General features: G+C 40.6%; 1 protein-coding gene and 1 pseudogene across 1 annotated transcript in view; one reads left to right on the top strand and one right to left on the bottom strand.

The window, feature by feature from the left end:
- Nucleotides 1-22,660, bottom strand: part of HSD17B11 (hydroxysteroid 17-beta dehydrogenase 11) — a 38,071-nt gene that overhangs the window by 7,239 nt on the left and 8,172 nt on the right. The window contains exons 2-5 of the mRNA XM_014842432.2: nucleotides 19,781-19,888; nucleotides 14,013-14,144; nucleotides 12,682-12,788; nucleotides 4,705-4,842 (exon numbers count right to left, since the gene is read on the bottom strand). Coding sequence (XP_014697918.1) covers nucleotides 4,705-4,842; nucleotides 12,682-12,788; nucleotides 14,013-14,144; nucleotides 19,781-19,888 — 485 coding nt within the window. The remainder of the gene's footprint in view (nucleotides 1-4,704; nucleotides 4,843-12,681; nucleotides 12,789-14,012; nucleotides 14,145-19,780; nucleotides 19,889-22,660) is intronic.
- On the top strand, nucleotides 17,393-19,385 carry LOC106831943 (calicin-like; annotated as a pseudogene).

The following is a 22,660-nucleotide window of genomic DNA, read 5'->3' as shown; positions in this document are numbered from 1 at the left end:
GACTGACCAAGAAAAAAAGAGAGAAGATAAAGTATTAAAATCAGGAATGAAAGTGAGGACATTATTACCAACCTTACAGAAATCAAAAGGATTATAGACATACCTCAGAGATACTGCAGGTTTGGCCCCAGACTACCCCAATAAAGCAAATATCACAAGAAAGCAAGTCACATGAACTTTTTGGTCTCCCAGTGCATATAAAAATTATGTTCACACTATACCATAGCCTATTAAGTTTGCAATAACATTATGTCTAAAAAAACAATGCACAACCTTAATTAAAAAATCCTTTATTGCTAAAAAATGCTAACCATCAGCAAGTCGTAATCTTTTTGCTGGAGGGGAGTCTTGTGAAAAATGCACTATCTGCGAAGCACAATAAAATGAGGTACGCCAGTACAAGAGAATACTATGAACAACTTTATGCCAAAAATTAGATAACCTAGATGAAATGTATAAATTCCTAGGAACACACAAAGCACCAAAACTGACAAGAGGAAACAGAAAATCTGAGTAGACTTTTAATAAGAGATTAAATCAGTAATCAAAAAACTCTCAGCAAAGAAAAGCCCAGGACCAGATAGCTTCATTTTGAACTCTATCCAAACTTAAAGAATTAATACCAATTCTTCTCAAAGTCTTTCAAAAAACAGAAGAGGAGCAAACTCTTCTTAACTCATTCTGTGAGGCCAGAATTAGTTACTAAAGTCAGACTAAGATACCGCTAGAAAACTACATAGCAATGTCGCTTATGAATGTCGATGCAAATATTCTCAACAAAACACTATCAAACCAAACTAAGCATCATATTAAAAGGATTACATAGCATGGCCAAGTGAGACTTATTCCAGGAATGCAAGGTGGTTGACCATATAAAAACCAATCAATGTAATATACCAGATTAATAGGATGAAGGAAAAGCCCCACATGATCATCTCAACAGGCGCAGAAAAAGCATTTGACACAATCCAACACCCTTTCATGGAGAAAAAAAAAACCACTCAACAAACTGGGAACATAAGGGAACTTCCTTAACCCAATTTTTATAGGCACTTGTATGATGCAGTCTGATTTGTATAAGCAAAGTCGAATAGAGAAGATAACAGGACTTATTAAATAGGAAAAGATGATGCCAACCTTTCTAATGATCAAAAAGAACGTAACATAGAAGTACTGTTTCTATCCTATCATACTGGCAAAAATTAGAAGTGTGCTAATATTTAAAGCCGACAAAGGTGAGGGGAATGGGTGCTTGATCCCCTGCCGATGGGAGGAAAAATTAGGGCAGTCCTTCTGGAGGGCAATCTAATAAATCTACCAAAAGTAATTAAGTTCCTACTGTTTGATTTGGCAATTCTCTTTCAAAAAAACAATCATAACAGAATGGTTAGAAAAGTGAGCAAAGATACAGACACACACACACACATGTACATATATATGAATACATATGTCTGTATGTATACACGCACAAACAAGAATATGCACTTATTACAATAATGAAAGATTCGATATCTAAATGTCCGTCAATAGAGAAGATGTCTACCCAAAGAGTGTTAGGCTAACATTAAAAAGAATAAAGTAAGGTAGCTGTCTATATATCAACACAGAAAGCTGACAACAGCACATTGTTAAGTCAAAAAGGCAACTTCCAGAATAGTATGTACGTTCCCATGTACCAGAAAAAGAAATGCATTAAATTAAGAAGTGTAGCCTCTTAAATTGGAAAGCTGTAATTGGAAATCTAATTTTTCAGTAAAGTTGTTATCTCTGGAAGAGTAGCATCTTTGAGGGGACTTTTCTCTATATTACTTAAATTTTGTTTATAATCATCATATACTATCAGAAAAGCGATAAAGATATTTCCAATGAAATATTTAATATACATTTTTAAAATGATGATTCTCAGGAAAGAAACTTCAATTAAAAATTTGTGTTAAAAAATAAAGCTAGGAATAGCGTGGCATTTGGAGTCAAGGACCCAGGTAGGAATTCCAGTCTGCCACTTTGGGGCCGTGGGACCTTGGGCAATATTCTTTACTTCTCCAAGTTTCAGCTTCTTTGTCTGTAAAATGGGCATAGTAAGACTTATCTTGCAGAATTGTTATAAGGATTAGAACAGGGGTAGGTAAACTATCCCCCGGGCCAAATCTAGCCCTCCTGGATTAGAGATTAGAGGTGGTTTATGCAAGGTATTAGACCTACTGGGGTACGTGGTAATTTAGTAGGCCTTCAATAAATGCTTTTTTTTCTTTTTGGAGGAAGATTCGCCCTGAGCTAACATCTGTGTCCATTTTTCTCTACTTTATATGTGGGACACCTGTCACAGCATGGCTTGATAAGCGGTGCATAGGTCTGCACCCAGGATCTGAACCAGCGAACCCTGGGCCGCCAAAGTCAAGCGTGCAAATTTAACTGCTATGCCACTGGGCCGGCACCAATAAATGCTTTTAATAAAACGATTTCTTGATATCCAAGTTTGTTTAACAAAAATAACTCAGCTGTCAAAAAAAATTACTCAGAACACCTAATTACACTTAATTCCAATAACTCAGGTTAATGCTGCATTATAACCTTCACAGTAAACTCACTTCTTTGCAAAGTGTTAGATGTGTAAATATAAGAATCAAGAAGCTACATGTCTGATGTGCTTTAAAAGTGAATTTAAGTTCCAACATTAATATGATACAAATTATTTTGAGTCAGTCATTTAGAGGTTGGTTCAGCTTCCTCCTTTCAGAAAGGCTGTACCCGTGTAAAACGGGAAAAGTTTAGTCTGAATCTCAGCTCTTCTACTTATGGGCAAATTACTTTGTCTTGTGAAGCAAAGTATTCTCATGAGGTTTAAGAAAATTATGGAATTTATTTAGTGTCCAAAATATAAATCAGAGTAGGATCTCTCTGTCCTCTAATTAGAAGAACTAAGAGTCTAGATTAAAACCAACTTTACCTTTGGCATCCACTCTAGTATCAGCTTATCTTCAAAGGGATTCACCTGGCAGGCCCAGGCCCCGGACCCTTCCTTAGCTGGGTTACATTCCCGACATTAGGCTGGAATCATGCCAACTTCTATTTACACTCCCCTCCCTCCCTCCCCCGCCAGCTAGCTTCCCAATTATTTTCCGATTGTACTAGTAGAGCTTTGCCAGGAGAGGGCACCCTTGCCCACATGAAGGTTAGCTTCTGTGGCTTCTTGTCCAGGGGCCAAGGGTAAAAAATACGATTATGATTTTAAAAAATATGGTGTCTATTTTTAACTGTTGAAAGACAGTCTGAATGAAATATATCATTTTAGTATCTAAATCCTGAAAATAATGGAAGAAATTGGCAAATTTTATCCTCAGGGATGGTACTCACCTCTTCCTTCGACACCTCCTGTCAATTTTAGTGAACTCTTTTTTTTTTTTTTAAGATTTTATTTTTCCTTTTTTGCTCCAAAGCCCCGAGGTACATAGTTGTGTATTTTTAGTTATGGGTCCTTCTAGTTGTGGCATGTGGGACACCACCTCAGCATGGCTTGAGGAGCGGTGCCATGTCCGCGCCCAGGATTCAAACTGGTGAAACCCTGGGCCACCAAAGCAGAGTGTGTGAACTCAACCACTCGGCCACGGGGCCGGCCCCTAGTGAACTCTTTTTAAAAAAAATGAATTAATTTATTTTTATCGAGATATGTTTGCCATATCACATTGTGTAGGTTTAAGGTGTACAATGTGTTGATTTGACACATTTATATATTGCAATATGATTCCCACCGTAGCATTGGCTAACGTCTCTATCACATCGAATGATTATTTCTTTTTTGTAGTGGGAACAATTAAAATCTAGCTTCTGAGCAACTTTGAAGTTTATAATACAGTATTGTTGCCTATAATCATAACGCTGAGGGAAGTAAGCAGCTTAGTTACTGCTTCCAGAACCCTAGGTGCCATATATGCGAGTTATACAAAATTCAGACATTTAATCTGCACTTAGAGAGAAGTCTAGAAGGACGCTCATCAAAATGTTAAGAGTAGTTTCCACCGGACAGAGAGGTTTAAGGAAATTTAAAAAGAAACTTTCTTATTTGTATTATTCTACATGTTGGAATTAAAACAAAGTATGCATCATATTTACAAAGACATTAAAGCTATTCCCAAAGATAGGAAACATGAAAAATTAACCTCAGAGCTGATCCTTTGTAATTTTCTTTGTTAACCAAGGAAAGACTCTGGTCTGATACTCATTTTGGAGGATAATGACTAGATCACTGAAGGAATGTGTTTTTCACACTGTGGTCCTGGGTTATCTCTATCAGAATGACCTACGATGCTTGTTAACCATACAGAGATCCAGGCCCCCTTCTCCACCACTACCCTATCCCAACCAAACCCAATAAATCAACACCTCTGGGAGTGGGGCCCTCCGTGGTTCCCAAGCACTCCTGGTGAAATCCATGTGTATGGAAGTCTGAGAACCACTGCTTAGGGGAAGAAAGAAGGGAGGATTTGCAAGTTCACCTGTATCATTCATATTTATATCTATATACAATTCTCTCCCTCTCTATCTCTCCACCCGTTTTCCCACAATCTATAGAAGCCGAGACTGAGATGAGCTAAGGGCATCAAATATCAGGTATTTCAAGGCTTAAAATACTTAGGAAAACCCACACAATAGCTGATATTCATAGCAATCGCCAATCCTTTTGTCTCCATTTCTGTCTCCGCTTACCTGGTACTCGGGTTTTTGATGAAGCCAGTGTTTATGAAATTAGGGCAGAGACACGTTGTTTTGACTCCGGTTCTTTTTAAGGCAGCCAGTTCTTCAGTCAAACCTCTATGAAATCCAACAGCAGCAAACTTGCTCGAACTGCGAATAAACAGAGGTCACCAAATAATTCAAGAAAGCTGCTGCATCTATTGACTTCAGACGTCTGTTTTCCTTAGTTAAACGTGGTCCTCTGCCCAGCGGCATGGGCAGCGCCTGAATCTCAGGGCCCAGTCCAGACCTACTGTCACCGACTAACTGCCCCGAGGAACTCAAGGGTGGGTTCGGAAGCATTTAACTGTTTAAGAGACGCAATCAGCAACCACCCTGAACCAGACCAAGCCCCACCCACCAGAGCAACACGACACACACATGCTTGCGCCTTGTTACTGTAACCTACAGTGTATGTGGAAGCAAGTTTTCCAACTGAGCCTGCGCAAGTGGATGCCCACCTCTGCCTTTTGAATATTCATCCTCCATCCGAAATAAAAGGTCCCTGTTTCCCTTTGTTCAGCGACACCAGGATTTTGGAAACGATCCCTCATGGTCTCCTATTTGCTGCAAATATATCCTACTTTGTGTGACCACTACTTGTGGAGAGTCTGGAGGCCATCTCCCTTTGGTTTCGGTAACTACTGAATCAGAATCTGCATTTTAGCCCATCCTCAGGTAACTCTATAGGCATACTGAAGCCTAAAAAGCACAGACATAGAAGGTTTACTGCATCCCAGCATCATTCATCAGTGAGAATTGAGTAGGTTTAAATGTTTTGTTAGGAAAATTGTTAAGGTGTTTGTTTTCGTTGTTGCCGTTTCCACAAAATTTAATGTCACTATAGGCTGTTCATTATTTACTATATGTTCATGGAATTTATTGGAAAATTCTCCTGAATAAGTCCTAGTCTTCCTTTAAGTCTCAGCTTGACTTCCTCCAAGAGGCCTTTCCTGAACCCTAGTTTAAATCATTCCTCCATTATATAGTAATCTTCAGTTTTCCAAAATAGCATGCCCCGGATTTGTAATTAAATATTCATGTGGGTGAATTTTTTAATGTCTGTCCCCCATACCTTTCACTTAAGCTCCATGACTGTTTTGGCCTCCAGTGAAGCCCCAGAGCCTAGCCCAGTGTTTGCTGTGTAATACGTGCACAATAAATATTTGTCAAATGAATGAATCAAAATGCAAAGCAATTCTTATTGTCACAACTCCTTCATTCAGAAGGAGAAGGGAAATTAATCATACGTCTACATGGACATTACTTCCCCAGTTAGCTTTTTAAAAAAACTGCTTTATTGAGGGGCCGGCTGGATGGTGCAGTGGTTAAGTTTGCACTTTCTGCTTCTCAGTGGCCCGGGGTTCACCGGTTTGGATCCCAGGTGCGGCCATGGCACTGCTTGGCACACCATGCTGTGGTAGGCGTCCCACATAGAAAGTAGAGGAAGATGGGCACGGATGTTAGCTCAGGGCCAGTCTTCCTCAGCAAAAAGAGGAGGTTTGGCAGTAGTTAGCTCAGGGCTAATCTTCCTCAAAAAAAAAAGAACTGCTTTATTGAGATATAAATTCACACATCATATAATTCACCCATTTAAAGTGTACAATTCAATGGTTTTTGGAATATTACATTATTAATTTTTAAAAATTGTGCAAAAATATTTATAACAAAATTTGCCATTTTAACCGTTTTTTTTTCCTTTTTCTCCCCAAAGCCCCCCGGTACACAGTTGTATATTCTTCGTTGTGGGTCCTTCTAGTTGTGGCATGTGGGACTCTGCCCAGCATGGTTTGATGAGCAGTGCTATGTCCGCGCCCAGGATTTGAACCAACGAAACACTGGGCCGCCTGCAGTGGAGCACGCGAACTTAACCACTCGGCCACGGGGCCAGCCCCTTAACCATTTTTAAGTGTACAATTCAGTGGCATTAATTATCAGATTCTTTTTCTATAAGTCTGAATGGATTAGCAATTATACAAAGCAGCTGTAAGTTCTTGCCAATTAACCTGTGCTTTGGAAAATAAAAGGCTGAGGAAATTTTTCTTTCACCTATTTTTTTTTAAAGCTTAGACATATATTGAAGTCTTAAAAGAAACATTGCTAGATTCAATTGTATAAAATGTAAATCTTCTGGGGCCGGCCGGTGGCACAGTGGTTAGGTGCGCAGGTTCCACTTTGGCAGCCCGGGGTTTGCCAGTTCAGCTCCTGGGTGCGGACAAGGCACCGCTTGCTAAACCATGCTGTGGCAGGCGTCCCACATATAAAGTAGAGGAAGATGGGCATGGATGTTAGCTCAGGGCCAGTCTTCCTCAGCAAAAAGAGGAGGATTGGCAGCAGATGTTAGCTCAGGGCTAGTCTTCCTCAAAAAAAACCACAAAACTTCTGTACATTGAAAAACAACACAAACAAAAATAATCCTATCTAAAATTGATTACTATATGCCAGAGACTGTCCTCAGTTATTCAGATGCATTATTTAATTTAATCCTTACAACAATTCTATGGAATAAATACCGTTATGATCCCGATTTACCAAAAATGAAATGGAGGCCACAGAGGGTTATAAAACTGGCCCAAAGACACAGAACAAAGTGGTAGCATCAGGCTTTAAAGCTGGGCGACAAACCAGGCCTCTAAATGATATAGTCGAAACTTTATTAATTAGCTCCCGACCAAGCTAAGAGACAAGTGACAAACTGGTAAAGCATTTGCAACATATAAGACAAGGATAACCGTTAGTATATGACAACTTTTATAAATGAATAAGACGATACTCTAATGGATAAATGGCTAAGGAACATTAACAGAAAATTTATAAAATAAAAACACCAATAGATATATGCATATAAAATGTTTTCTATCAAAAGTAATGAACATAAGGGGCTGGCCCCGTGGCCGAGTGGTTAAGTTCGCGCCCTCCGCTGCAGGCTGCCCAGTGTTTCGTTGGTTCGAATCCTGGGCGCGGACATGGCACTGCTCATCAGACCACGCTGAGGCAGCGTCCCACATGCCACAACTAGAAGGACCCACAACGAAGAATACACAACTATGTACCGGGGGGCTTTGGGGAGAAAAAGGAAAAAATAAAAATCTTTAAAAAAAAAAAAAAGTAATGAACATAAATGTAAAGTAAAACAAGATAGCATTTTTGCCTAGCAGTAATGGTAAGGATATGAGGAAACTTTTGTTTGAGTTGTTTTTCAACATACAGAATATTTTCATTTCATATAATTGAACTAGCAATCTTTTCTTTCTAAGCCTTCAATACATGTCTAAGCTTGAAAAAAAAAGTGAGAGAGAACTTTCCATAGCTTTCTATTTTCCAAAGCACAGGTTAATTGGCAGCCTTTTCTGGAAGGCAATTTGGCAAAAGGTATCAAATTCATTAAAAATATGTCATGCTCTTAGATCTAGTAATTTCTCCTTTAAGCATTTATACCAAGAAAAAAGTTGACCATGTTTATAAAGATTTATATTCAAAGACAGTCCCTGGGGTCTATAGTTCCTTAGGGCAAACAGCTAGAAACAATTCTAAATCTCTGCAGTGGGCGGCTATTGTTTTTGCCCATTGGTGTTCACATTCCCTTGTTCCAGAAGCATCACTGACTTTGTCAGGTAACGCCCCCCTCTCCTCTCCAGACAGTGGCTGGATCCAAGTTGGTCTAGTTAGAGTGAACTCTAGAACTGGAACGTTTAAAGGCATTACTGGGAAGCCATGCCTTTTCCTCCACCTGCTGGACGTGGAGTTCAAAGGCTATTCCAGAACTGCTGGTGGCCATCTACCAACAGAGGAGGACGGTCTGCCTGAGACTTGAATTAGAGCCCCAAACTTCCTCTCTTGGTCTGGGGCAGTCTAAGTTTTGCATTCCTTGCAACTGGGAGCGTCCTGACAAATAAATTACCCAACAATAATGGATAAATTGAATAAATAGTGGCACATATGTACAGGGGCATACCATGCAGGAATTGAAAGCGATATTGCACATATATATTTATTAACATGCCAAACATCATTGTAAATTAAAAAAGGGCAAGATTATGTACGTAGATTTTTTTCAATGCATGACTATATATCTGCATTTAAAATGTCCTAAAAAATTACAATATGCTCACCTTAGTTATTTCTGCTTGGTGAGAGTATCAGTAAATTTTCTCTTTTTCTTTAACTAAACTGTATTTTCTGATTTTTCTTATGTGAACCAAAAATGCAGCAATATATTAAAACTCAGAGTTAACGATCTTGAGTGTGTTAAAGAAATTTTACAGTTTTGAACTTTAGAGTGGATTTGTTTTTAGACATATATATGAAAGCTAAAAGTGAGTGGATTTTTTTCTGCACTTTGTAACATTACATCAAATTTCTTATTAATAAGTTGAGTTAATATTTCTTATTTCAAATTATTCTCTTAAATAACATTTCATTACAAGTTAATGATCATGACTCAATTTTGCCATGTCCTCCCATACTGGTAACTTTTAACACTCAGGAGCCAGAGCATACAAGATTAGTTCCACTGGGGCAGAGAATTCTGGAAGCTAAAATGAGAGGTGGGACCTTCCCATTTTGTGTAATATAGGGAAGTGGAATTGGAATGTGATACCAACAGGCACCCTCCTGCTACTGAATATTTGCAGGATTCCAGGTTCCATGCTGAGTGCCTAACATCATATCATTTAAACTTTACAGCACCCTGATGAGTTAGTTTGTTGCTATTATTAGCCTATTTTATGGATGAAGAAAATGAAGCTTAGAGAAGTTGAGTAATTTGCCACAGGTCATACAAAGTTAGTAAGTGACTGAATAAAGATTCATAACATCATTATTTATAATAATCCTACCTTGGAAATAACCCAAATGTTGATAAATAGTAGGATGGAAAAAGAAATTAATGTCTAGTCACTCGATGTAATACTATACAGGCATGAAAATGATTGAACTACAGCTACCAACAAAAACACGGAAAACTCTCACAAACACAGTGTTATTTCATGTATATAAAGACCAAAAAGAGGCAAAATTAATCTCTGGTGTTACACGTCAGTATAGGTGTTATCTTTGGGAAGGAAAGAGGGAAAGGTGGTTGGGAAGAATTCCAAAATGAGCTTCTGGGGTCTTGTTAATGTTCTGTTTTTTGACTGCATGATGGTTAAATAGATGTGCCCACTTTGTGGTAACCCTTTGAGCTGTACGCTTATAATTTCTGCATTTTTATAAATGTATGCTATACTTCAATTAAAAAGTTTATGTTTTAAGAAGCAGTGTCTCAGTTTAGTGGCCCAATTGTTAATAACAACAGCTGATAAAATTGCTTTCTGCTGGGAGAAGCCTTCAGTGTGTCTCTGTGAAAGTCCTACCATTGATGAGATGCTGAGCAAAAACCAGTGAACTGAATTGAAGCTAATTGTGGTCAATCAGGGTCACAGACTGCAGCAGCTCAGCCCAGTGAGAGCTGAGGATCCAAAGAGGAGGTGTGCAAGGGCAAGCAAACCACAGATCTGTCCCAAAGCTGGATGTGTACAAACCACTCGTGTGGTTACAACCCTGCCTATTAGCCCAAATGGCGCCTTTGTGTGAATCAGAGAAAGCCACTCCTCTTCTTAAGCTACTTTACTGCCATCTGCTGGAAAATCTCTTTAATCTCAAAGGTCCCGGACGTGAACACTGCACTCTAGAATTGTGTGGTGCCCAACCTGCATACCTGTGTGTGTCATTCCTGCTTTGATAATGCTCGATGAGAACCTTTCTGCTGAAAGCACCATCAGTAGACACTAAAATAAATTTGTTTCTCACACAAAGCATGCTCTCTCTTGGTTTTCACTGCTAACCACTCAGTGGACTGGAATCAAATCCGAATCCAAAGAGCTACAGTATTTACTATGGCAAGAGAAGGAGGAAGTGTCCTCTTTGCTTAACTCCATGCCTGGAGACTGAGACAGAATCTGGCAGGGAGTGGAGTGTCATGTAACAACCAGGGAGCACACCTGCAACTACCTTTCATCAAGGAAGTGGAATAATGGCAAACTGTATTAGCCCTTGACCACTAAGGGCTCACTGCCAAACTTAAACTGCCTCTGAGAGAGACAATATGCAGCCTGGACACCATAGGTCTGCTCTGTGACCATGTCAGCAGGTATTTCCTCTTTTTTCAGAAACTCCATCCAAGTCTATATTTAATGCATTTATTTTTTTTAAGGCTTCAGCGCATAGTTGCGTGTCCTGGTTGTTAGTTAAGGTCTCTACGTGCCGCCACAGTGTGACAACTGACAGGTGGGTGGTGAGGTTCCATGACTGGGAAACGACCCTGGGCTGTGGCGGCGGGAGCACTGAATCTTAACGACTAGGCCACCAGGGCTGGCTCTATATTTATTTTGAAAACTATTAGAAAACAAATAATAGTGTTCAGTAAGAAAGGAAAGAGATAGAGATGAACGAAAAGAACACACAAGTTAGCAAGAATATACACCACGCCATTTTAACTCGACCACACCTACAGATGGCTGTTCTTAGGTAACGGCAAGACGCGTGATTTTTATTTTCTTTTTTTGTTCATCCATGTCTTCTTTCTCTCTTTCTCTTTCTTACTGAACATATATTTATTTTCTAATAGTTTAAAAAATATATAAAGACTTGGATTGAGTTTCTAAAACAAAGATGAAATAACTGCTAAAGCAGGACAGAGCAGACCTGTGGTGTCCAGATTGCACACTGTCTCTCTCAGAGCCAGGTGAAGCTTGGCATGCGCCCCCAGCCATCATGGACTAATACAATTTGGCACGTATTCCACTTCCTTGATGAAAGATAGCTGCAGGTGCTGCTGCCAGGCTCATATGCTCATATCTCATATGGAAACAAGCTACCCATCCATGCCTATGTCTATATATTTATACACAAATCTATAGCTATATATACAACTATATGTTGTTTCTAGAATTTATATGCTTAGTTCCAAAAAAGCACAATAGTAGAAAACAAATTTGAGCATTATTCATATGCATATTTATTTGCACAATCATAATTCAACATTTTAAGAGCTATTATTTGCTAAAATACAGAAATGACCAAGAACTGTGAGGGCGTGTGCAACCAGTAGGATTGCCTTGGCTGCAGTGGCCTCACTGATCCATTCTTTATAGCATACAGTGGAGCACACCATTACTGTGCCCTGCTTACCACAGTAAGTTCTTCAGTCATTACAGTGCCGTGGGTCCCATCCCCCCACTCCCCCAGGAAGATTAGCCCTGAGCTAACATCTGTTACCAATCTTCCTTGTTTTTTGCTTGAGGAAGATTAGCCCTGAGCTAACATCTGCTGCCAATCCTCCTCTTTTTGCTGAAGAAGACTGGCCTTGAGCTAACATCCGTGCTCATCTTCCTCTACTTTATATGTAGGACGCCTGCCACGGCATGGCTTGACAAGCGGTGCATCAGTCTGCACCTGGCATCTGAACCAGCAAACCCTGGGCCACCGAAGCAGAGCATTCAAACTTAACAGCTGTGCCACTAGGCTGGACGCTGATGTGGATTTTTAAGTGGATAACTACTAAAATTTCTTTTACAACAATTCCATTGTTTGGATGATTTTAATGTTTAGAATTCCAGAATATACTATCTCAACATTATTTTGTTTCCACAAAATTATTTTATTAAAAATTATTAATATGGTACAAAAATATTGCTCTTGTCTCGTAATTCCTTGCTGCTACAAGGGATGCGAAATGCTTTAAGCAGTTGGCTTCTAACTGGATCATTTCCCTGCAGCCACCTCTAGAAAGGTCATCCTCGGAGGGCATCAATGATGACTAATTCTGCTGTACAAGAGACTTGGTGCAACTCTTTCTGCCTATCTCAGCAACTTCAAGTCTATCATCATTTAACGGGAGTTCTCATCAGGGTAAGAAATCACACATAAGTTAAACGTAGGAACCAACGAAGGAAACACATGTTTACATACCAATAAGCCAGTAAGAAGGGGACCACAGTATGCCCGGCTGCTGAAGCCACAGTGACAATATGGCCATGATTGTTATTCATCATCGCTGGAAGAAATGCCTTTGCAGTCTAGAAATAGTTTTTATTAAAAAAGAAAAGACTGTTGTTATTTCTGATTTGCAAACCTATTGGAAATATTTCTAACCAAAGGTATATTTTGTTAACATTGCTCTTGGCATAAACGAAAAAACCGAAATTATTTGCCAAATGCAGTAACATAAGGCAAGTGGATAGGATGCCCAGATTAAAAAAACTAAGCAAAACAATGGATACTGTAAGCTCTGAAAATCCTGCCATTTAAATTGTTAACTTCTCATGTCCCCAGATCCTCCACTTTTTGTCACTGATGTCTTTTATCATCTCATATATTGAGTAGGTATAATAATCTAAAGTTATGAAAAAGATTTACATTTAATGTGAAATTGTTAGAAAACAGTTTCTTTATGTCACCAAAATACTGAAGTGAACGGCAATCTTCCAGTAGTCACGGAATAATTCACGCAATAAATATTTATTGAACACCTACTATTTGCTGGGGATTCAGAAACAAATAAGACAATGCCCTACATTTTAATAGAGGTGGAAAGACAGGCAAACTTGTAAGCCAAAAAATATACAAAGATGGATGTCAATAACTTGGGAATAGTAACATAAAACAATACTGCATTTTCACCAACCTCAATATTCTTTTGAGATTACTCATTCCGAATTCACATCCAAGAAAACTATGAGGGACTCTTAGGAACTGGCGATTTGGGCAATACTTAGACTATTCAAAAACTCTCATTATCTTGCCTTATATATTATTTGAGACTTTGAATGGTGAGGCTCGTAATAAAGTTTGCAATTTGGGGGCCAGAAAATAACACAAGGCTTGAGTCTCATGATAATCTAAAAGTCAACTGGGGTCACCTCGGATAGCATCACAGAAGATGACTCAGATGATCCCTAATCCCTTCTTTCATCTCTAAGTAGGCTCACACAGAGATTTGAGGATCTAGCTGAGAATTAAAACATACATAACACCTGAAGTTTATTATTATTATTAATTATTATTATTAACATTTTTTGAGAGAGGAGGAAGAATGATTGGTGAGATTTGGTTGTAGTACAAAAAAATGATCTCTGTGTAGAATGTTATTCCTGGTACCTGGAGAAAACTTTGTATGGATTTAGTATTGATCAATCCAAAACTTAGTATTGATTTGATATGTCCTTATGTCTGCTGAAAGCTCTACTTTAATCTTTGGGCTTTAGAAAAGGGAATGTTTTTGTAAAAGAAATCCTACTTACCCAGAAATGTGCAAGTGTATTAACTTCAAAAGTCTTTTCAATCTGAGGGTCTTGTGTAGCAAACAGATCTGATGTGTAGACGACACCAGCATTATTTACTAAAATACTAACATCTCCTACTTCCGCCTTCACCTTTAAAAACAAAATAAGAAAAATCTGTATTATTAAGAGGTATGAGAGTAGGTTTGCATGCAATGACTATTACAAAAGTATGTGTTTTTCTATTAGATATGGGGAAAAAGTAGTTACATAATCTATATGCCAACACACACAAAAAAACCTTTTAATTTTAGGTGCTTAATTTCAAAATAGGTCTGCTTGTAAGTCTACTGGCAGAAATTTTCTTTCGCAATTTAATCTCTGGACTTTGCTCTATTGATTACATCTCAAGAGGCATTTGGTTAACAAAAATATAACTGGTGACAAAAAAGCATCAGTATTTTTTAAATACTACTTTAAAAGGTAAGCAAGAAAAAAAAATTAATGGGCAAATGCAGGGACTATTATGGGGAACTATGTGAAACTGATTATACAATTCAACTGGCCATACCTTCTATTTCTTTATTTGTGTGATCACTTCCTCTATTGCTCACCAACCTGTCTCCACCAAGTGACAGCAGACTTAGGGCCTAGTAACGCAAGAACCATCTCACTTGATATTTTTATGGCTCTTTGAGTAACTAGGCTTCTCAGTGGATGGACTTTAGAGTTACAGTGCATTTTGTTATACATTGTGTTCCAAATAAAAGCTAGCTTCTACTAATAGAGTTACCATTATGTAGATAGCGTTGCCTGCGTTGGGGGACTGAGGGGGAGGTGGCAAATAGCCTATTAAAGCCCTTCATTGTTCTATGCAGTTTACACAACTTCGTTATTGATCTCACTTAATTCGCCCAGCAATTCTATGAGGTAGCAACTCTTAGTATGCTCATTTTAAAGATGAGAAACGTGAAACATAGAATGGCTGTCTCTTGCCTAAGGTCACAAGGCTTCAATATGAAAGATCACCTGGAGCGGGACTCTCCCAGATTCTCTGGTCAGAGCCCAAGACAGATCTCAAACCTCAACGAGAAAGCACGCCAGGGCAGGGTCCAGCAACAGCTCAGCAGGACGCCAGTGTGCCACCGCTGGAGGCTCATCAGCCAGAACTGAATTTCATCAGGTTCTATTTAGATTATTAACGTCAAGCTAAGTTATCTGGCCCTTGATGAACTCTATTTGTAACTATATCCACATGTCTAGTACAACATGAAAACTGTTGTTCAGAATAATGCCCCTAAGTTATTGAGAAAAACAGGGCATCTTATATGGCTGAATTGATAAAGTTGCCGTAATGTCGCCAAATTAATGTGACTCAAAATACAAATTACTGTTTTATATTGACCCTTCCTTCAACCTTGAGCTCCCCGTCATCACCTATTGTCTCTCCAGGGTGTAAATGTCTGCTTTGCACATTTCTTAATAACGAAAGCAATCCGAGAGTTTAATTGCTTAGGTGCATAAAATTGTCCTGATACCAAAATAGCCATATCAAAATAGCTACTTCAAAATGTCTGATAATCATGTGTTATTGCATGTACTCTGTTTAAGCATATAGTTTACCTTAGAACAACGTCAGTAAAAACACTGTGGTTGAAATACGTGGGGTAAGTCCAAATAATAAAATTATCTTTTCCAGAAAAGCCTCTTCCCGGATGAGTCTGGAGATGAAAGTTTTCCTTCTAGGTAACTAAGGATGCTGGGCTAGTAAATTCCGTTAACAATGGTTAATAACAAAATTATACAGACAATATTGGTGTTTCTATTATAGTACTAATAACTAATTCTTAGAAAGTGACTACTGAGTGCCTGGTGCTGTTCTAAGAACTGAACATGACTAACTCAACCCTCATAACAACCCTATGAGGTAATACTGCGTTAACTCCCATTTTATAATTGAAAGTTAGGCACAGAGAGGTTATGTAACTTGCCCAAGGTGATATAGCTCGTATTAACCAGAGAGCGCTCATCTCTACGAAGGAGACTCATTGTCTCTTTAAGTAAAGTTAAGTAAAATACTTATTGCTAAATGCAGATGTTTCTCACCTATAGGCCTTGCTCTTACTGTAACTGCCTTCAGGAAAGCCATTTCCCACCAGTGGCCTTGGTAAATTCTACCCTTTCTTTTGACTTAGCTCAAGTCTCATCAATAATAAAGAGGCATCAGTTTGAAACAGAAGATTACAATCTAAAAATAGAAGTTAAAAATGTCACCAAATCTAAAATTTCCTAAGCAAGTCTGGTTGAACCGGAATCCTTACACCAGACTGAATCAGAATGTCCAGGAGAGAGGGCCAGGACTGTGTATTTTAAAGAATTTGCCCAGCTAAGTCTAAGAACCTTCCTGCTATTACAGTATTTAGGTAACAAGTACATGCATGAATGCCTTCAGAGTGAAACCCCATTATATATAGCACATCTCATCTGTATATAGAAGAGGCAAATCATGCTTCATAGAAATAGATCTATCTACCATTAAAGCCTGATAGGGGCTGGCCTGCTGGCGCAGTGGTTAAGTGCGCATGTTCCACTTCAGCGGCCCGGCGTTCGTTTGGATCCTGGGTGCAGACATGGCACTGCTCATCAAGCCATGCTGTGGTAGGCATCCCACGTATAATGTAGAGGAAGATTGGCACAGATGTTAGCTCAGGGCCAGTCTTCCTCAGCAAAAAGAGGAGGATTGGCGGCAGATGTTAGCTCAGGGCTAATCCTCCTTAAAAAAAATAAATAAATAAATAGAGCCTGATAAACAGGTTTTCCTAAATTCCTAATTCAGTTCTTTCACTGGGCTTCAGAAAACTCTGCCAGTGATTCTGCAGTGTCATCCAAGGATTCACTTGCATCAGAATCAGATGGGCTGCCGCGGGGCGAAGCCTATCCAGTGCCCGCCAGGCCAGAGTCCAGTCTCAGCTGGAGCAGTTGCCAGCGGCCCTGCCAGGAGTGGAAGTGCTGCCCCGCGCACCACCAGCCCCAGTGGTCATCTCCCAGGCCGGCCCTGCCGAGCTCCGCCCCGACGCTGCCTGCGCTCCCCGCTGCCGCCCCTGCCCCAGCCCACGCAGGGTTGGGGGACCCTGTGGCCAAGCACCAGGAGCAGCCTGCCCTCATCCCTCCTTAACCACTCCCTGCCCAACTGGCTCTGACATTCCAGAAGCAGCCTTGAACTGACGTTTGAAGGTCCCAGGTGGCAGCTGCAACCCATCTCTGAGCTGCCTCCTGAGCCCTGGGCCCTGGGCACTAGGTCCCCGTAGGGTATCTGGCCTTGGCAAGTTGGAGACGTCAGAGGGGAGAAAGGTCCTGAGCGTCTGAGAAAGGCCTCAGGAGGGTCTGCACTGTGATGACCTCGTCCACTCTATGACATCATCCTCTCTCCCACCCTCTACTCCTCCCCAATCAACTTCTCTGCAAACAACCATCAGTCTGAATTCCAGTGGCCTAAGAAAGTATTTTCTCCACTAGCTGCTGCTGATCTGTCTCAGCTAGCAAGAAGTACCATGAAACGGGACTTCACCGAGAAAAGCTACGACAGCTTCATGCTGCAGAAACTGAACGAACAGAGGTGATGCAGAGAGTACTGGGACACGGCCCTGACTGTGGACCACCATATCCTCTTTGCACATCACAATGTGCTGGCTGCTGTCTCTCCAGTAGCGAAGGGACTCATCTCTAGTGGTGATGTGAAGACCACCGGTGAGCTCTTTATCACCGTTGACCCCAACTACCTGAGTCTGGCCACGGTGGACCAGCTCCTGGACTACTTCTGTGGTGGCAAGGTGGTGATCTTAGAGCAGAATGCGGAGGAGCTCCTTCGTGAGGCCCAGTATTTCAACACAACACACCTTAGAATCCACTGCAATGACTTCCTCATTAAGTCCATTAACCCTGTCAACTGCTGGCGCTACCTCATCTTGGCTGAGACGTTTGCGCTCAAAGAGTTATTGGACTTGGCCTGCTCTGGCATTGGTGACAACCTCCACCACTGGGCCAATCCTAAGGGCTTCATGCAGCCTGATGACTTCATGTGCTGTCCACCTGTCATCTTCGGCCACCTGCTTCAAAGATGAAAACCTTCATGCGCTCAACAAGGACCAGGCTCTCAGCGCACTCATAAATTGGGTATACTTCTGGAAGGATAAGCAGGAGAAGTATTTCATGAAGTTCTTCTATTATATCAATTTCAGTGCCATCTCCAACAAGACGCTGATGTTTGCCAGCAACAAGCTGAGGGGCATGGAGCACAACGCAGCCCACACAACCCTGATTGAGTCTTTGTGGAGTGAAAGCAGGAGAGGCCATCCAGCCTGCTGAGCTACCAGCAGGAAGGGGCCCTGCTTGATTCAGTGGTCATCCTAGGTGGCCAAAAGGCTCAAGGCAAGTTCAACGATGGAATGCTGGCCTATACCATCCCCAAGAACCTGTGGCTGAAGCTCTCAGAGATGCCCCATGAGGCAGCAGCACTTAGTGCCGCCTCTGCTGGTCACTACATCTACATCTCTGGTGGCACCACTCACCAGATTTCAGGGCTGATGACAGCTTGGTGGTATGACATGGGTGACAACTCCTGGAGCAAGTTGCCTGACCTGCCAATTGGGCTTGTCTTCCACACTATGGTGACTTACCGGGGGACAGTGTACTCAGTGGGTGGGAGCATTGCCCCAAGGCAGTATGTCTCTAATATCTATGGGTATGATGAGTGCAAGAAGGCCTGGTGCCTTCCTGGGAAGATGAGCAGCCCTATGGATGCCACAGCTGTGATTACCAAGAGGACCAGAACCTGTACATTGTCACCTGGCAGTGCTTGGTGAAGTGCTCCAGAGTATCACCTTCCCCATTAAATTCAACCACTGGCCCCTGCTCTCTTTTTATAAAGACAACATCCTCTGCGTGCACAGCCATTGGCAGAAATCAACCTGCAGAAGATAAAGGCCAACAAGACAACCATCCCTCTGCCTCTCTTGCCCAACAACTGCCCTTTGGATGAGTCCCATGCTACATGCTCCCTTGGAGAGGGCAGGGTGTGGGGGGTGTCACCACAGCCAGCGATGTCAGAAAAAGGACTCCACCTTCAATTCAAAGGCCTACTTGCTGGACCAAAAGACAGGCAAGTGGAAGACCCTGGCCACCCCACCGGAGGCACTGGACTGTCCCGCCTGCTGTCTAGTCAAGCTACCTTGCAGGATTCTTCAAAGGAATTAAATCACTTTTTAGTTGGGAGAATTAAAAAAAAAGAAAAGAAACAGATGGGTGAGGTGTGGGTGCATAGGGTACAAACATGCAGATTCCTGGGACCAGCCCTCAACCTACTGAAGAAAAACCTCTACAGTGCTTATTTATTTATTTATTTTTGGTGAGGAAGATTCACCTTGAGCTAACATCCATGCCAATCTTCCTCTATTTTGTATGTGGGAGGCCTCCACAGCATGGCTGATGAGTGGAGTATGTCCACACCCAGGATTAGAACTCACGAACCCTGGCCGCTGAAGAGGAGTGCGTGGAACTTTGATCACTTGGTCACAGGGCCAGCCCCAACTGGGTGCTTATTTTTTAACCAGCTCCCTAAAAGATTCAAGAACACACTGAAGTCTGGGCCTCAGTTCTAGGTTCTATTTCTGGGTCTGCCCCTAGCTGGCGATCACAAAACTTCTGTTGCTTTGTCTGCATCATGACTGGTCATGTCCAGAATCCCTCCCAGCTCTGACATAATATGATTCTAACCAAATGTAAGATCCCACCTTCTTCGCAGTGCTGTAAATATCTTCTCGGTTGCTGCAGTCCACCACGAAGGCATGCGCCCTTGCGCCCAGTCTCCTGCATTCAGCGGCTGTTTCTTCAATTCCATGCTAGGAAAAGCAACAAAGAGGGTGAGGAGAACAAAATAAGTGACATGAGCACATTACATCAACAGCTGAAAATCATTAAAGGAAGTCAGATTCTTGGAACTAGAATTGGGCAAGAATTGAACCGAAACATATTTCTGACCAGGATTTAGACACACTCCACCCTCAGTACTCTGACTAGCTTCTGTTATTTGGAACTGAATTTAAAGTCAGCTTTTCAAAAGAAGACAGAAGTCTTAAAATACTTGTTTTGTATTCAAGAATTTTACATACTTTGTGAATGTATGTATATATGTGTGTGTATTCTCTTTCAGGCTTTAAAAAATAACATAAAGCTTTTTTTCCATGTCACTAAAAGATAATCATGGACATCAATTTTTTTGGCTGCAAAAATAAATAATAATAAGCTCAGAGATAAATAATAATGAGATGAATAAGCTCAGAAAGGTCATACTGTAGTAGAAAGAAACATAAAATAAGTGAAATAGTTAGGGAGGACCGCATGAAATTGTTATTGTTTTAGAATAAAGGATTGGATATTGGCAGTTTTGTATGGTTCAAACTAATACACTATGGTAAGTATAATAGAGCTATATTCAGGAGCCAGCCTGGTGGTGCAGTGGTTATGTTTGCATGTTCCACTTCGGTGGCCTAGGGTTCACTGGTTTGGGTCCCGGGTGCCGAGCTATGCACTGCTTGTCAAGCCATGCTGTGGCAGCATCCCACATATAAAGTAGAGGAAGATGGGCACAGATGTTAGCTCAGGGCCAGTCTTCCTCAGCAAAAAAGAGGAGGATTGGCAGCGGATGTTAGCTCAGGGCTAATCTTCCTCAAAAAAAAAAAAATAGAGCTCTATTCAGAGAGTTATGGAAACACAGGGGAATCTCCCACTGAAACTGTAGCACACTCTGATGAGGAGCCCTTATTCCCCAAAGGACAAGAAAACATCTCAGGGGGACCTTTTGTTGCTCTCCTGGACTCAACAGGCAGCTTTTAGCACTTTCCTTTAAAAGCATATACATACAGGCTTGTGAAATTTCAGTTGTAGATTATTTTTTAGTCATATTATAGGTGCACCACTTCACCCTTTGTGCACACGCCCACCTCCTCTTTCCTCCAGTAACCACTAACCTGTTCTCTTTGTTCATGTGTTTATCTTCCACATATGAGTGAAATCACATGGTGTTCGTCTTTCTCTGTCTGGCTTATTTTGCTTAACATAATACCCTCAAGGTCCATCCATGTTGTTGTGAATGGGACAATTTTATCCTTTTTTACAGCTGAGTAGTATTCCATTGTATATATATACCATATCTTCTTTATCCAATCATCAGTCGATGGGCACTTAGGTTGCTTCCAAGTCTTGGCTATTATAAATAATGCTGCAATGAACATAGGGGTGCATGGGTCTCTTTGAATTGCCGATTTCAAGTTGTTTGGATAGATACCCAGTAGTAGGATGGATGGGTCATATGGTATTTCTATTTTTAATTTTTTGAGAAATCTCCATACTGTTTTCCATCATGGCTGCACAAGTTTGCATTCCCACCAGCAGTGTATGAGGGTTCCTTTTTCTCCACAACCTCTCCAACATCTGTCATTTTTTATCTTGGTTAGTTTAGCCATTCTAACATGTGTAAGGTGATATCTTAGAGTAGTTTTGATTTGCATTTCCCTGATAATCAGTGATGATGAGCACATGTGCCTATTGGCCATCCGTATATCTTCTTGGGAGAAATGTTTGCTTGTATCCTCTGCCCATTTTTTGATCAGGTTGTTTGACTTTTTGTTGTTGAGTTGCATGAGTTCTTTATATATTATGGAGATTAACCCTTTGTCAGATATATGATTTGCAAATATTTTTTCTCAGTTCGTGGGTTGTTTTTTGTTTCAATCCTGTTTTCCCTTGCCTTGTAGAAGCCCTTTAGTCTGATGAAGTCCCATTTGTTTATTCTTTCTCTTGTTTCCCTTGTCCAAGAAGACATGGTGTCTGAAAAGATCCTTTTAAGACTGATGTCAAAGAGTGTACTTGCCTGTATTTTCTTCTGGAAGCCTTATGGTTTCAAGTCTTACCTTTAGGTCTTTGATCCATTCTGAGTTTATTTTGGTGAATGGTGAAAAAGAATGGTCAATTTTCAATCTTTTACATGTGGCTGTCCAGTTTTCCCAGCACCATTTGTTGAAGAGACTTTCTTTTCTCCATTGTAGGCCCTCAGCTCCTTTGTCGAAGATTAGCTGTCCATAGATGTGTGGTTTTATTTCTGGGCTTTCAATTCTGTTCCATTGATCTGTGCACCTGTTTTTGTACCAGTACCATGCTGTTTTGATTACTGTAGCTTTGTAGTATATTTTGAAGTCAGGGATTGTGATGTCTCCAGCTTCGTTCTTTTTTCTCAGGATTACTTTAGCAATTTGGGGTCTTTTGTTGCCCCATGCGAATTTTAGGATTCTTTGTTCTATTTCTGTAAAGAATATCATTGGGATTCTGATTGGGATGGCGGTGAATCTGTAGATTGCTTTAGGTAGTATGGACATTTTAACTATGTTTATTCTTCTAATCCATGTGCATGGGATGTCTTTCCATCTCTTTCTGTCATCATCAACATGTTTCAGGAAAGTCTTGTAGTTTTCATTATATAGGTCTTTCACTTCCTTGCTTAAGTTTATTCCAAGATATTTTATTCTTTTTGTTGTGATTGTGAATGGGATTGTGTTCTCGAGTTCTCTTTCTGTTAGTTCATTATTAGAGTATAGAAATGCTACTGATTTACATAC

The sequence above is a fragment of the Equus asinus genome, chromosome 3 (assembly GCF_041296235.1).
Source record: "Equus asinus isolate D_3611 breed Donkey chromosome 3, EquAss-T2T_v2, whole genome shotgun sequence".
NCBI lineage: Eukaryota > Metazoa > Chordata > Mammalia > Perissodactyla > Equidae > Equus > Equus asinus.
The sequence above is the reverse complement of the archived record's forward strand: the minus strand, read 5'-3'. Positions and strand labels throughout refer to the sequence as shown.